Source organism: Sus scrofa, chromosome 6, assembly GCF_000003025.6.
Source record: "Sus scrofa isolate TJ Tabasco breed Duroc chromosome 6, Sscrofa11.1, whole genome shotgun sequence".
NCBI lineage: Eukaryota > Metazoa > Chordata > Mammalia > Artiodactyla > Suidae > Sus > Sus scrofa.
The window spans coordinates 73,132,733-73,149,825 of NC_010448.4; the positions used below are offsets into that span (position 1 = coordinate 73,132,733).

Below are 17,093 nucleotides of genomic sequence, written 5' to 3' on the forward strand. Positions count from 1 at the left end.
GGCATATTCAAGAAGATCTGGTCAGGCATAGAAATCCAAAAACGAAACTAGGACAGAAGCCAGGGTCAGAGAAGTCCTAGGGGTTTTAAGATTTTCATTATTTACCATTGGAAAACTGAAGGCACTTAATTATTAAGCTTTTTTTTTTTTAAAGTTATCTTGATAGAATTGTTACATTTCAGTGAGAGGTGTGGAAGGATTCCTCACTGCCTCTACACTCATAGGGTTGGTACTTGAAGTTCTTGGATTTGGTAAAACTCAGACTTGAGATGTCTGTTAGATGAGCTGGTCTGTAAATCGTGCTGCCGAATAGGAAAGTTGCGTAGGATTGTGACGCACTGCCACAAATGATTGGAGAAGCTGCTGGCTTTCTTTACCCAGGGCAGTGCTAGGTGGCCTTGATGGAAGGGATAGTCCTGCAGAAGAGTCGTCCAGTTCAAAATGCAGTGGTTCTCTGTCAGGGACACTGCCAAAATCTCAATTCTTTTCTTGTAACATCCCTTGTTTTTAGAAGAGTTGAGTACATCTAATTGAAAAATACCATTTGAGAGGTCATTGTCGGACTTGCAATGTTTTTGATATTGTAAAATATTTTTGATATATAATTTGACAATGTTATGTATCGAGGGAGAGAGAAAAACATACCGTCTGGCTTTTTGCTTTTTTTTTTTTTTTTTTTTTTTTTTAGGGCCACACCTGAGGCATATGGAGATTCCTGGGCTAGGGATCAAATTGGAGCTGTAGCCACTGGCCTGCACCACAGCCACAGCAACGAGGGATCCAAGCTACGTCTGCGACCTACACCACAGCTCACGCACAGACAATGCTGGATCTTTACCCCACTGAGCAAGGCCAGAGATCAAACCTGCGTCCTCATGGATACTAGGCAGATTCGTTTCCGCCAAGCCACGATGGGAACTCCGGGTCTGGTTTTTAACAATTAGAATTGGATGTGGTAGGAGGATCCAAGCATACAGGGAGGTAGTAAACCCTTAAAAAGTGGGGTAAAGATCCTTCTGTTCTCTGGAAAGAAATGACAAGTGCATTCCTATCTGGATGAAGAGGGAACAGATACTGTAGAAAGTCAGAAGGTTATGAATCATGTAACAATCTGAATTATAGTGTAACATTTTTATTAAGAAAAAATTGAGATTCATTGAGATAAATTAAAGAATGAAATATTTTAGGTACTTTAACATTTTGGTCATTCATTTTGAGGTGTCAGAGATCTAAGTTGTTTGATTTATGCCTTTGAGCTAGCAACTAAAAAGGGAAGGAAAGGGAAGGGAAAATGTGTTAAATAAAGAGGGAAAAACAAATGAAGAGCAGATGGAAAGAAGGAGGCAGCATCTCAGAAAATGGCAGCTCTATCCTTCTCTGTCCTTAGGATAAAAACCCTGGTGTCATCCTTGACTTCCTCTCTTTTTGTCATGTATAGCATTGAATCTGGCAGCAAATACTGAGGGCTCTATTTTTTTATTTTATTTTATTAATTAGTTATTTTTTTTTGGTCTTTTTGCCATTTCTTGGTGCTGCTCCCGTGGCATATGGAGGTTCCCAGGCTAGGGGTTGAATCGGAGCTGTAGCCGCTGGCCTATGCCAGAGCCACAGCAACGTGGGATCCAAGCTGCGTCTTCGACCCATACCACACCTCACAGCAACGCCGGATCCTTAACCCACTGAGCAAGGCTAGGGATCAAACCCACAACCTCATGGTTCCTAGTCGGATTCGTTAACCACTCCGCCATGACAGGAACTCCGTGAGGGCTCTATTTTTAAAGATAGATCCAGGATCCAGTCACTTCTCACATCTCTGCTTCCCCGGGCCAGGCCACTGTCGTCCACTTGCTGAGATTGGGGCGGTAGCCTCCTAAGAGCTTTGCTTGCTTCCACCCTTTCCTGTGCAGGCTCTCTTGAAATCTAAGTCACACTAGGTCACCTCTCCTTCCTTGAGCCTTCCCGTGGCTTTCCGTCCCAGGATGGGAAAGCTGTAGCCACTCTGGTGAACAGGGCTTACCTTGCAAAGCCTGTACCTAAGTCTGCCTGCCCTGTTCCCCTGCCTTACTCTATACCGTCACCTCTGTGCTTTTCCTCCCCTCTCTTGGGCACCAGTCTTACTCCCTGTGATGCTCCTGCTCCGTACCTTCAGGCTTTTAGCAGATGTCCCTTTCTTGGCGAAGCCGTCTCTGACCATACTGGTGGATTCGCAGGCCCTGAGATACAGAGACTGTAATTTGGTCCCTGTCCTCCCACTCCAGGTGCCTCTGTTTTTCTCCTCTGTTTTTCTCCGAAGCACCTTCATTCTCCGACATGCTACACATTTTACTTAGCTGTTTCCTGTAAGTTAGTCTCCCTTCAAGGGTAAGGATGGGTCTGCTCACTGCTCAAAACCAGCATGATACGTAGTCTGTGCAAGGGGAGCCAGAAGGAAACAGTTAGTGAAATATAATTAAGAAGCAAAAGAAGAAACCAAAAGTATAATATTTCAGTGGAGTTATTTTTAGCCTATTTGAACCTTCTTGAGTCTGTTGTTAGTTGAGAAACTAACTTTGTAAAAATTAATCATAGCTCAGTGCCTGATCGTTTTGGCAGAAGCTTCATAAATGATATCAGTGATTATTGTGAGAAGGAAAAGATAGACCAAAGGAAGTGGTAAAGTGTCTTTCCAAAGATCTTTTTTTTTTTTTTTTTTTTTTTTTTTTTGTCTTTTTGCTATTTCTTTGGGCCGCTCCCGCGGCATATGGAGGTTCCCAGGCTAGGGGTCGAATCGGAGCTGTAGCTACTGGCTTACGCCAGAGCCACAGCAACGTGGGATCCGAGCCACGTCTGCAACCTACACCACAGCTCACGGCAACGCTGGATCATTAACCCACTGAGCAAGGGCAGGGACCGAACCCGCAACCTCATGGTTCCTAGTCGGATTCGTTAACCACTGCGCCATGACGGGAACTCCAAATGTGAACTTTTTTTTTTTTTTTTTTTTTTTGGTCTTTTTGTCTTTTCTAGGGCCACAGCCGTGGCATATGGAGGTTCCCAGGCTAGAGGTCTAATCAGAGCTACAGCTGCCGGCCTACGCCACAGCCACAGCAATGCGGGATATGAGCTGCGTATGCAACCTACACCACAGCTCACAGCAACCCCAGATCCTTAACCCACTGAGCAAGGCCAGGGATCGAACCCACAACCTCATGGTTCCTAGTTGGATTCGTTTCCACTCTGCCACAAGGGGAAGATCTTTTTTATTGAAACATTTGCAATGGTCCGAGAACTGAGGTCCCACATCAAGCTGCTGCACTCTGCAACCAAAAGAAGAAAAAAAAAAAAAGAAAAAAGCATTTTACTGTAGGTTTTTTTTCTCAAGGAGAACTCTTGTGGCCAATGTTAGTAAATCCACCTATAAAAGCTTAGGAAGAGGGCAAATGAAACCCCTACAATTTCAATCAGTCCTTGGGCCTGAGGTGTCACAGAAGGTCCTCCTGGTGGAACTGTGTGGCTGGCAGTAGGCATGTGGTAGAGGGGCTCAGGTGTGCACACCTCAGGGGTCACTAACTTCATCACTGTTTGACACCTAATTTAACTTTATAATGATTTCAAGTCTCGTAGAAAAGGATTATATTCAATAAAGGATGTGTATCCTAAATACATGTGAGAAGGATGCTCTGTATTAACATTCAAAGGTATGGATTTCCTGGGTGAACTACCAGTTATCTGAAATCGTATTCACCAAGGGTTTACTTCATAAGAGTTTATACTGATTTGGCTGGCACCGAGCTGTCTGACAAGTTGCGAGTTATCAAAGACATTCCCTGTGCCAATTTTGAGTGAAAACTACTTCAGGTGACTAGGCTTCAGCTTAAATATAGTGCTTTTGGTCGTTAAAGGTGATCCGTTGAGGGTGGTTAAAAAGCTCAAGGGAGGAAACCCCCAAACAATCCTTATTTCGAAATGGGATGAGGTATCGAAGCACTCTTCTTTATGGGAGTGGGCAGGCAGTGTATTCTAGGGGAAGACTGTCCTTAAGTTAAACGTTCCTTGGTTTACTAGCAGTTAGAATATGAGGTTACACCGTGGGAAGCAGAGTCTAGGAAGGACATGTAAGTGTAAGTAAATTCGTGAAACAATAGAATTATGCTTAATGGTGTGTTTGTGTACATGCTGAAAATATTTAGAATGTTACAGTGGAAGTGCTCCTCTCATGATTTTCATATATTATGAAGGATGCCAAATGACTCCTAAGATACAATAACGTTGCAGAAAGGACCATCTTCATAGATTGTTATTTAGAAACAAATGTGTCATTTGCATTTATAAGAAATGATTTTGTCTCGTTACTATACTATGAATAAATTGTAGAAAAATTTTAAAGACATAATTGCAGTTCTTTCCAAACAGTTTTTATTAAAACATTTGCATTTTATGCAGGGTTTTCGCTCTTCACCTCAAAGAGAACTCGCCTTCTCTTTAGGGAATGTTAGTAAATCTGCCTTTCTACTGTAGGAACTCAGAAGCAAAATACGGTAAAGGGGTCTGTCTAATTGTGTTTGTATTCAACACAGTATTGATATAAGTGACAGAAGGACATTTACATATAAGTAAAAGAAGAACATTTACGTTGCATAATAAGTTACTGAGCACCACTTTGTGTTTTTGACGACTAACAAAGGTAATTTATTTCTTCTGAGGCATGATTCAGTTCCAAAGCAAAAATTCGATGTCATTTGAATGAGTCTGCTTTCAATTGTAGAGTCCAATGAAGCCCCAGTAAAGAATAGGAAGAAATCTATTTTATTGTGGATAATAAATCTGCAAAGTAAGTTTTCAGCATAGACTGAAGTTGATCTGGCATGGCGTTGCTTTATGAATCACCCTTTGAGCAGACACTGCAGTTCTGTATGTGGTTTTAAATCACTGTAAATTTGTAGGCAGGTACATATCACAATTGTCTGTTTTTCTTTTTAGGGCTCATGTAATCAAAGAAGTTTCTTTGTTGTGTGTATCTTTTCAGAACACAACAGGAATTGAAAATGAATCAGGTGAGTTTAAAACTAAGAATTTATCCAAATACATTACCTGGATGTTAGACTAGTTCTCAATTTTTAAAAAAATAGTCACACACACATTTCATTCCTCCCAGATTTTCCTTTCTGTTTCTTAATACCATTCATTAGTTCATCATTTTCATAGTGTGTGTGTGTGTGTGTGTGTGTGTGTGTGTGTGTGTGTGTGGAGTGGAATGTGCGTTGTTTTGGTGTGAATTGGCGTTTGTGTGGAACCGAGTAGAGGACTCATTCTTCGGGACCTTTGTTCAGACTTTCTTTTTTTTACCTTCCCCTGTCACACTCTAGTGTTATTTTTTGTTTGTTTTTATTTCAAAGCTTACTAAGCTTTCATTTTTGGTACTTTTTGTTTTGTAATAACCTGTTGACTGCAAAGGGAAAATTGGAAGTTATTTTTAGAGACTGAAACTGATCAAAATGTTAAGCATTCTGTCCTTAAAACCCACTTAGAATAAAAACAAGAGGGCAGATCTTGAAATGTAAGATGTGTTTCTCCTTGAAGGGGGAGGGTGTGGGATTACCTGGAGATTACGCAGTTCAAGCCTATTGTGATAAGTAGAACCAGTTATGTAGATTTAATATACGCTGAAGTAGGATTCTTATTTTCTGGCCTTAATATCATTTCACTTGCCATTATAGAAATGTGTGGATATCAGAAACATTCTCTTTTGAAACCTTTATAAAACATTGCTTAAAATGAGGAAGGACAAAACTTAAAAATGTGAAGTCTGTAATTTTTAGTGCTTAGCTTAAAACTGTCAGGCTCAAAACATCTTATACTTTCATCAACTGAAACTTGGGACACCTTTATTTTATCATTTACAGGTGCCTTTAACTGGAGCTCACAAATCCACTTTCATTAGGTGACCAAGTTTAATAACTTCAGCCCTGTGTTGGGTTGAGAGATGTGAAATTTTTGGAATGGATCCTTTTGATTTCTTTTCATTACTTTCTTTATCAAAAATATGTTGATTTTAATGCAGAGAACCATGCATCATTAAAAAAAAAAAAGAATCTGGTGAACACATGGGACACATGGTTTCTATTATTTTAAAGCTTGCAGATTTACTGACATGCTTTTGAAGGCAAATTATTTTTTGAAATGGTGAGATGGGGGAGGAAAAACAGAGCAGAAGGGATTTTCGTAGTCACTGTCCTTCCAAGTTAGGTGCATGTATGTGTCATCGAGTTCATTTATTTTCTTAATTTTAAGATTGGTTCTTAACGTTGACCTGGTCACTCCATGAAACTTGATTTTCTCCTGCTTCGGAGCTGTTGTTAGGATCTCGATTTTGGATGAGATGATGGCGAATGCTTCCAAAGCGGAGTCTACACATCGATGTGGTTTAGGTTGCCTCACTCTTCGGTTTATTCCTGGTGGCTTACTGCCGTAGGCGAGTGATATTATTTGTAATGTTTTTAGACCTTTGACACCTCACCCTTTCGCTTTAATACTCCATTTCTAGCAAAGGAACTTGTGTTTAAAGGAAGTCCATATGCCATTCAAAAGAGTTGTAGCAACAGTCATTCCTTTTTCTGGCTCTTTTACAATTTCATTTTGCTCTTGACAAGTTTTAATACCAGATCTGCTGAAGACTACCTTTGATGCCAAATGCCAGATATCAACGGAAAGTGTCTTCTTATGTTCCTAATAGTTAGCACATTTCTGATTTGAGTGTAATTTAAATGGTCTGGCAATAATGAAACTTTTATTTGGATTATAAAAATTGTCCACTCTTTATGAGTAAAATTTTCAGCATTTTTAGTTATAGTTTTATTTTTTGAGGCATATTAGTCCCATGATGTTGAGACCCGATTATTATGTCATGACATACAGTCTATGAATGTTTTTCAATGATTGTCCTAGTGATTTTGAAAGTCAAGAATTGTTTCAGGACATTTTTTATTTTTCCCTCTTGTATTTATTCTTATTTTCAGCCAGTGAAATTGAGTAGTAGTGCTTGGAAAGCTTCATAATAACTGCACAGAAATTCAGAGTTGAAGAAAAGTTTTGACCTGAACTAGATTAATTTTTTTTGTTGTTGTTGTTGTTGTTTGTCTTTGTTGTTGTTGTTGCTATTTCTTGGGCCGCTCCCGCGGCATATGGAGGTTCCCAGGCTAGGGGTCGAATCGGAGCTGGAGCCATGGGCCTACGCCAGAGCCACAGCAACGCGGCGGGATCCGAGCCGTGTCTGCAACCTACACCACAGCTCACGGCAACGCTGGATCATTAACCCACTGAGCAAGGGCAGGGACCGAACCCGCAACCTCATGGTTCCTAGTCGGATTCGTTAACCACTGCGCCACCACGGGAACTCCCTAGATTAATTTTTAATTAAAATCTTGATGGTAAGTTTGGGGTTAGATTTTTCTCCCTAGGGACTGCTCAGCATTACTTGGTTGAATTTTAGCTGTCGGATCTCTTATGATTGGTGTATGTAGTTTCTAAGACACTAGCACAGAACCATTCATTCATACATGCCCGACAGTGGAGTTTGAGGGACTGAAGGATCCTAGGAGCGGGCAAACCATATTGTTTACGTGTGAGTTCCTGGAAGAAACAAGAATCCAAAGCCTCCTGGCATTTTAAGCACCAAGGATTGAAGCAGCATTTTGAATGCTTGGTCGTGTCAGTGTGTCCCACGTTGCTCCTGGTGTGGCTTGCCAGGCTCTCCCTCCACCCCAGCCCTGGGCTCCACAAAGCTCCGGACCCATGCGCTCTCTGTTCTGCCCTCTCTTCCCGTCTGTTCTCAACACCCGCCCTTTTCTTACTGTCTCTTCTCTTCTGAATTTAGAACCCAGCCTTGGCAGCCGCTCTGCCTCCTCCCCTCACGCTCCATTTTCGAATCACAGGTATCTGTCACTTGCTTCATTATCATTCTCCACCCATCCCAACCATTATTTTTCTTATCTTTTCCTAGCTTGATCTGGGAGAATCCAGAACTCTGTAAATGGCTGTCTCAGGGATAAAGGGTTTAGAATGCTTTGCTTTATAGAACATCCAAAGGAGCCAGGTTCCGTAATGCAGATATGCTCAGAGGGGTTTAAAGGAGCTGTGCTACGGTTTAATGCCACTTGCTGTCCTGTGAGTACTTAACCCACTCACCAGGCACTGCCGTGTGTCTTACATAACTATTCTCTCATTAACGCAGTCCTTGTAACCACTCTGTGAAGAGTAGCTCCTGTAACTCTTCTGTGGGTGAAGACCTCAAGGCCCAGAGGCCCATGACCACCCACACCATAAGCGAGAGAGCTCTGATGCACACCCAGGCCTGTCAGATTCCAGGGCGCCCCGTTCTTGGTCACCTGCTCTACGGCCATAGTGGTCAGGATAAGCTGGTATGCTGCACATAGAGACAGGCAGCTCCAGAATCTCGGGGTCTTATTCAGCCACCGTTTATTTCTTGTTCTTGCTACACATCCATCATGGATCTGCTGTTAGAGTTGCTGAAGATCCAAGGGTGATGGAGGCTTTGTCCCAACACACATTACTTCTGCTTCCGCTTAATTGGCCGGAGTGATCCTGTGGCTGCATCTAACTTAAAACTTACTTGGGGAGAGCAGTGCAAACCCACCAGGTGCTTGGGAGGAGCAGAGAACTACAATATTTGGGTATAACCCCAGTTATTTTTTTCTTGCTTTATTGAGATGGGATTGACATATAATACCGTATAAGTTTAAACCATAGTGATTTAATACAGCTGTCTTGGTTACTAATTTATTCAGTCACATTTACTAGTTTTTCTTTAAAGAATCATTATGTAACTCAAACTGTTGCTCATATATGAAACTTTGCATCAGTATAGTGGTTTTATGCTTGAAGCAGCTCTGTATCCCGATGATCACCCATGATGGTGCCAGGAATCAGTAATGAAGCAATTTGGCCTTCCAAACTTGAAAGTTTTATGTAATAAAATAGCAGAAGAAGCTTTTAATCGCTGATGCTGCACATTCAACCCTAAGACTTGTGACAAGCCATCCGAATAATGGAAGGACCCATAGGTCCTTAATTTCAGCTGTTATGAATGTCCTCTCATCCCTTCATTTGTCCCGTGTAGACCGCATCCCTGTGCGTTGTGGGGCCTGCCTGCCTGCAGGGAACTAGGTAGGCTGGGACTCTGCTTTGTAACGAACATACTCAGGAGAGAGACAGTTAAAAAGCAGGATGACAAACAGGATAGTTTCAGGTAGTGAAGAGCCCTGTGAAGATGGTGCAGTAAGGTAATGCGCTATGAAATGATGGGTGCAGGTTGGGGGGAGCGTCTGGATTGAAGGGTCAGAGAAGGCTGTTTAGAAGAAGTGACTAACAATAGAACAGAGACTCAAGTAATAACTAAGAACCAGATATATGAAGATCTGGGGAAAGCAAACTCTAAGCCGATTGAACAAACAGTGAGTACAAAAGGCTCCTAGGTGAGAATGAGCTGGCTGGTTCAAGGAACAGAGGGCAGGCCAGGGGCTGGAGCCTGGCAAGCGTCAAGGACCCTGGGACAGGATGGTGTTGGTATGAGAGGCGAGGGCCGGGTTTATAGGACCTTAAGGGTCCCAGGAAGAAGTTTATCTTTTATCCTCGGTGCAGCCACTGGACAGAGACACTCTGATTTCCATTTTTTAGAATATCCCTCTGACCGTGCTGTGGAGACTGGATTGTTAGGAGGCAAGAGGGTAGTGATATGTTTGTTCAAATTGAAATGAACGCCACATTTGAGGATAGTTTCTTCAGTTGGACACCTTAATGGACTTGACGGCTTTTGAAAGAGGGTGCTTTTTTATGTGTTTCCAGAACTATTTGCTGTTCTTTTCCAAAGACGGCGTATAAGATATTCTTGTTCTGTGTCCCTGTCTGCTTACTGTTATCACAGTCATTCCTCAACCAAGTACAATTTAATGCTATTTCTGAAAACTGAAGCTTGTTTGATTTCCTCCCCCCCCATTGTTTGCTCCCAGAATAGTAACTAAGAGTATTGTTTGCAGGTCTAGACAAAGAAGAATTGTTCATGGGATTTGAGTGTTTAATATACTTTGATTCTTGGCTGTGGCAATTGCTATGGTGATTATTAGTAGTTATAGCAGTAATATGTATCATAGTGCGAAGATACCCTGACATGTACTTAATGTTAAGGGGCAAATAGGTTAAGACTAATACAGTAACGGAGTTCTCACTGTGACACAGCAGGTTAAGGACCCAGTGTTGTCACTGCAGTGGCTTGGCTCACTACTGTGGCATGGGTTCAGTCCCTGGCCCGGGAACTTCCATGTGCTGTGGGCATAGCCAAAAAAAAAAAAACCCTGATACAGTAATTTATAGTCAGTCTCTGGGTGAAGTACATAAAAGGAGGAGTGACTGATGTAAATTTAAATGAAGTACCAGTAAAGCTTGCTTATTTTTATATTTTTAAAAATGCAGACATTAGTACTAATGGTACACGCAGTCTGTGCGGTAGCGGCCAGTGCTGAAGCTCTGCCGTGACCTAAACCCAGTGACTGAGAGTGTGAGGAGGGGCAGTGGGGAGGAGGTGGAGCAGGCTGGTTCCAGGCCACGGTGCCTGGACCAAAGCGGACGAGGTCAGAGAGGGGTCAGGCCAGACCTGCGGTTGATGTAAGGACCAGAGTAGACTTTGCTCAGGGAGCTGGGACGCCTTTGGAGACATTTGAATGGAGGACTGCTTTACTTGGGTTCAAGAGAAATCTTAAAAAATACTTTTTTTTCCCCCTATGGCATCGGTGTTTTTGTTCTTTATTTTCTTAGAACATGAAAGTTTCATTTTAACACAATTTAAAGAGGAGAGTGTAGGATTCACTTGTTCATTCTACTTTAAAAATCAACTTTGAGGTATAATTTATGTGCAGTAAAAAATACTCACTTGAAGTATGGAGTTTTGACAAATGTCTACACTCGTATAACTGCCACCATTGTCAAGACACAGGACAGTTCCATCACCCAGAGAAGTTCCTTCTGGCTGCTCTGCAGTTAGTCCTCCCTCAGCCCCTACCCCAACCCCAGATCTGCCCTCTGCCCCTATGGTTTGGTTTTTCCGGGTCTAGAATTTCATGTAAATGCTCTTTTGTGTTTGTCTCCTTTTGCTCAGCACACGGTTTGAGATTCTTCCATTTGTTGTGCATATTAGTGGTTTATTCCTTTTACAGGAAATATTTTATGGGGGACCATCTGACCATCGGGATAAATCTGTTCATAATCATATTTCTAAGAATTTGGTGAAACTGTGGGGTGGCTACTATCTTTTGTTTTAGGTATCGCTTCTGCTTTTTTTGTAATTTTTTTATATATAGTATAAAAAACATTCTTAATATAGAATTGTATTTTTTGTAGGTAGCTGTAAATACAGACTTGCTGTTAAAGATTTTTTTTTTTTAGAAAAAGCCTTGCAAGTAAGGTGATTCCAATCTGTTGTTGTGACTTAAACCTCAATTAGTGAATATGTAATTCAGGAAATTAACACACTGAATAATGATGGCAGTTACATCTCCTCTCGAATCATGTATTCTGCTAGGTAAACTAGCAGTTTTTGTAAAATCCAGGACATTGTCTTTCTGAATGAAAATTTTAGATTATTTCTAAAACTTGAGAAAAGAAAGTAGCAACCTGAGTAGCATTTCCTCTCATAACTGTGGAAGGCACTGCGGCAGAAGGCTTAGGTTTTTTGTTGTTCTGATATTAATGCTTCGCTGGAGAGGAGGGTTGTCTCACCTTTGCTCTCTTGTGATTCACATCCCTCTGCAGTCCTGGCTCCAGCTGCGTGAACTTGGGCGAGGCACTCGCCTTCTTGGTATTTACCTTCTCGAACCTGTTCAGTTGGGATGAGGGGGGGCACCCCGTGCATTTGGGGGCAAGAACAAATGAGTGGTAAAGGTAGAGCACTAAGACTAGTGCCGGGTGTGTAGGAAATGCCGTCAGGATGGTTCTTCTCAGCCAGGGCCCAGTCTTGATTCTGCCCGCATCACTCGTAGAGCTGGAGCGCAGACCCAGACATCATGGTTTGTACCAAACCTCCTCATCGATCCTGTCACTGGCCGTCGTTCTCTCCTCTGGACCCATTCTCCATGGGCCTGGAATAGTGACCGCGTGGGAAATTAGGAAAGTGGACAATCCTGCCTTGTTGGGAATGTTTTCATGGAGGAGCTGGGATGTGAACTGGACTCGGAAGGACCGGCAGTTTGGGGTCATTGTAGGCTGAAAGCCTGAACTGTGAGGGACCCAGAGGAGTAGGACGACCTAGTCTGGTGAGGGCAGGAAGAACCGGGGGTGGTTCCTGCAGGGGCCAGGGAGGAACTTTTTAGAGTAAAAATGGGGATTTTTCTTCCAATAGAATTTTTTTTTTTTTTTTAAATAACACTGTGGGTAAGACCAAACATTCTCTCTGACTTAAAAGGCTCTAGCTCCAAGTGTGCTGCTTTGGATAAAGATAGTTTGAGAAGTTGCTGCTCAGTCTCCCCAGCAACAGACACACTCACTGGGAGGCAGCAGAAAGCTCCTTTACCTGCTCACCCCCACTGCATCCCACTCCGCATCAGAACCTTCTCGTAGTCGGGGGGAAGCTCTCAGGTACCTCATTGTCTTTGCTTCCCTTGAACCCGGAAAGTTTCTAAAGCCAGTGGAGAAATACAGGATCTTATTTAGAATATTTTTAAAGGGTTTTGAACCAGATGTTTTATAGGATGATTCATCAGAAAGGCAGAGGGTTTAGAAAAGCTGAATATAGAATAGACCAGAAGCCAGAAGACTTCATCACATCTTGTCACTCCCCTGCCCCAAACCCTGTAGAGTCCCACTGCTTGCCGAAGGCCATCCAGTCTCCATAGCTTGGTCGTCAGGGTTTGGTAGGTTCTGGTGGTGGCCACCTCTGCTTTCTCCCTGGCTCACTCTGACCTGGCTACTGTGGCCCCTTTTTGTTCCTGAACATACTAAGCCCTTTGTCTCCTCTGCACGTTTCTCTGGAATGCTCAGTGCTTCACACGTGGTTCATTCTCGTCGTTCAAGTCCAGGTCTCTGGGTCATGGCAGAGATGCCAGCCCCACCCCTAGCTACCCTAACTAAAGTGGGCACCCTTCCTTATCTCCATTTATCACACTCTTGTTCTTTCACTGGTTCCAGTGAGGACACCCTGCTGGTCTCCCACATTAGTTAACCTGTGGGACCCTGGCTCTTCCTCTTCGCTGCTTTCCTGGGGTGGTGCAGCGCTGGGTGTGGGATACCGATGTTTGTAGGACGAGTGGAGGTGCTGCTGTGTTATTTCAGGTTTGAGAATGGTGGGAACTGGAGGAAGGAATCAGATACAACAGACTTCGAAGGCTCACCAGTAACACTTGGCTGTTGACCGCTGTCCCCTCCCTGACCCTCTTCCCGGCCTTCGTGACAGCATGCCCTTGGTGCCCCTCCTGCCTCTGCAATGCCGTCTTCTCACCTCCTCTGCTGTCTTCCCCTTCTCTCTGACAGTGGTGACCCCAGGGTCCGTCCTCACGCTTCTGTCTGCTCTCCAATCTCATCCACTCCCCTGGACACTCGCAGCTGAGTCTGTATCCTCGGACAGCCATCTCTGCACCCAGACCTCTGGGCACTTGACTGCTAGAACTTGTGTGTGTCTGCTTGTTCACAGTGACCACTCTCTGAGCTGGGCATCCTGCGCCAGCTCCGGGTGCAGTGGCCAGTGACGCAGACCTGCCCCGTGGGGGACCTCACCTTGCCTCTAGTGGAGAGGCCATTGAACAGGCTGCTACGCTAAGGCAGGGTATTTGAGAGTCCTGACCCTGAAGCAGGACTGTCTGGGTTTGAACCCCAGCTCTGATACCGACCATCTGTGAGTACCAGTAGGTTTTGGTTTCATCTGTAAAATGGGTTTGGAAAAGTACCTGCAGCCAGGGTGGTAGTGTAAAGATTAAATGAGGTGCTAGAGAAGAGCGTGGACTAGTGTCTGAATCGTATCCTGAATCCTCAGGGTTTGATGTGGTTGTGGGGAGGGTTTGGGGAGGTAACTTGTGGGAAGTTACTAGTGCAGACGTGGCCCAGAGGAAGGAGTGTCAGGCTCCCTGAGCTCTAAGCGCGGGAAGGTCATTCTCGGCCAGAGGGAGTGTAGTAGGGAGAGCAGTAGAAGGACCTTTAAGAGGCTCTGCAGGAAGGTTGAAACTGGAGACCCCAAACACCTCTAAGGTTTCTTGTATTAAGGAGCAGAGGAAGAGCAGTTCCTGTAGCCAGCGGAACCCCCTTGAGGAGGGGGCCTGGTCAGCTGTGTTAACCATTGTATCTTCAGCGCCAGCTTGGTGCCAGCCTGGAGCAGGCCTCAGAAGTGCTTGTTAGCCGTTGAAGGATGGATTGAATGAAGGAAGGATGCTTGTGGCCATTGATTGGGAGGGGAGGGGATATAGTTTGAGACAGGAAGTTGGAGTCATGGAATTAACGAGATGAATTAACAGTTAATAACTAACTTATTAACTTAAACCTACTACCTTAAATTTAATACCTGCCACATTGATGTGTGTTTCATTGAAGGGGATTATTACACAGCAGGAAAGTAGAGAAATCCTTGTAACTGCCTCTGTGCTTATCACAGTGGTCAGTGTCAGAAACCCTTGAGATGGGAAATGACCTTTACTCTGGGTCGGCAGGGTGCTCGGAGGCTCTTGGTCCCTCTGGAAGGAGGAGCAGCCAGGGTTCCTTCCTGGAGTCTGGCCTCTGCTTGGTTACCTTCGACCTCATCCTGTGTGGTTTGGCCAACAGTGGTGTGTTTCTCCAGGGGCTTTACCCCCAACCCCTGCTCTGGCCGCAGGACGCTCTTCTCTCACCTGTCTGCCCTCTGCACACTCCAAGCTTATTCCCAACTCAGCAAGGCCCTTTCCTGGCATCTTTTCCCCACATACCGTCACAAAGCTCTCTTCCTACTGCTGCTCGAGAGGCCGTCCTTAACACTCTGTGTCCCCTTCTTGTGCTGACTTCTCTTCAGAGCATCAGTAACTACCAAGCATCCTGTATCTTGTTTGATTTTTTTTGTCTGTCCTCCTCACTAGAGTGATACATTATTAAGGCAAATGCGATGCGTAAAATGTTGCCTGGCCCATAGAAAGGACTCAGGAATATTTTAATAAATAAAGTAGATGTTTCAGTTTCTTTTAGGCAAAATCAACCTGAGAAGTATTTCCAGGATTGTGATTCTGTACTGTAAGAATCAAGATGACCCTGTTTAGAATATGGTATTATGTCTAATACTGTATATGTATATAAAAGAGATCCCAGGAGTTCCCACTGTGGCACACTGGGTTAAGGATCCAGTGTTGCTACAGCTGCTGCCTAGGTCACAGCTGCACTGGGATTCGGTCCTTATGCCCAGTAACTTCCATATGCTGTTGGTATGGCCAAAAAAGAAAAAAAACCAGAGATATCCTAGTTTATAAGTGTGTTGGGAAGATAAATTTTCTTTTAAATGTTCTTTGTTCCAAAGGTTTACTTGTGAATTGGTTGCCTCGAATTGAGAGCATTTCACATTTTCTAAAAAAGGATCCTTACATTGACCCGGGAGTAACCTACCTCAAATTCAAGAAATTCAGGCACACAGAAAAATGCTTTTGGGTAGATGATCCTGCTATTTTATATATTCGTAGCCTTCTTTTTTTTTCTAAAAAAAGGTTTACATTAGCTTGCAGCAATCATTTATTCATTCAAGTATTTAGGTGACAACAAACATTTTGTGTCTGCTGCTGCGACTGGGGTTGCAACAGTGAGTAAGAGGGTCGCTGTCTGTCTTCACTGCAGTCTGACGGGGGAGGTGCACGGAACACATAATTACACAAGTCATTATTTAAAGTTGTAAGAACTACGAAGGAAGAATAAGGAAGGGGAGAGGGTGGTTCTGTTTAATCAAGCTGTCCACCTTCTCATACTTCTCAAATCGCTGATTTCCTAAAACCGTTCCCCACATATTCCAGCCATGCTGAGGAGGTGAGAAGAAGGCCCTGAAGCTGGTCAGGGTCTGGATGGAGGTCCTCTTGTTTTCGTGGAGCCCTGTTGTCGTGTGAAGGACCCTAAAATAAATAGGAAAAGGCTTTTCTCTACCAAATGAAGGAGCCCGGATTTGAAATAATGGGTTTGCTGAAAGCAGGTACATACATGCCTGGGAGTTTTCATTGTTTCTTTTCCCCGTGGGCCTCTGCTGAGGTCCTTTGTATTCACGGGTGTCTCAGCAATTGTAATATTCATGGTTCCCAGCTAGCAAGTTACCGTTTCCTGTGGCAATGAGCGTTCCTGCCTTAGAGCTCACCTTCCGCTGCCATTTCTATGGAAGTTTGGAGGTTTTTTAGAGCAGAGGTATTCAGATTATATTCCAGCAGAATCTTTTCCTTTTCCTTTTTTTTTTTTCCCCAGGTTTTTTTGAGGTATAATTGAAAAAATTGTAAGATATTGAAAGTGTGTTACGTTGTGGTAGTTTGATATACCTGTACACTGTGAAAGAATTCCCACCGTCTAGTTAATTAACGTTCCCATTGCTTTGCATATTTATCTTTTCCCTTTTTTTGGGTAAGAACACTGAAGTTCTACTGTCTTAGCAAATTTCAGTTCTGTTATGCAGTGCTGTCAGCCACAGTTACCATGTTTTAGGTATTAGGGCCTCAGAACGGGTCCAGTGGAATCTTAACTGGAAACGCCACAGTGGTTATGGGCTTGGGCTCTGGCGATACACAGACAAAGGCTCACATCCTGGCCTTGAGAAACGAAGCCTCACTTTCTTCCTCTGTGTGTGTGGCGGGCCTGGGGGGAGCTGGGAGGAGGCCCTGACGGCCCCTGCCTCTTGGGCTGTTTGGAGTCAACTCTGTTTTGCACACAAGATGCTTCGGCACAGTGCTTTGTACTGAGGCCTGAGGAAGTTCCCAGTGCACATTAAGTCACCAGTATTATTGTAAGAGTGCCTGGAAGGATCAATTTGAGTTAGCTGACCACACCATCTTTTCAGAGCTCCTGGGGAGGTAAAATGGTGTCACGTCCTTTTAAATCTTCATCTGGGTCCCATCTGAGAAAGGGGAGGAGAACGC

The 17,093-nt window shown here is 43.7% G+C and overlaps 1 protein-coding gene across 1 annotated transcript in view; it reads left to right on the forward strand.

The window, feature by feature from the left end:
* The window catches only part of PRDM2 (PR/SET domain 2), a 104,400-nt gene continuing 90,446 nt past the window's right edge, over window positions 3,140-17,093 (forward strand). The window contains 2 exon segments of the mRNA XM_021097561.1: window positions 3,140-4,810; window positions 4,960-5,033. Coding sequence (XP_020953220.1) covers window positions 5,025-5,033 — 9 coding nt within the window. The 5' untranslated portion in view covers window positions 3,140-4,810; window positions 4,960-5,024.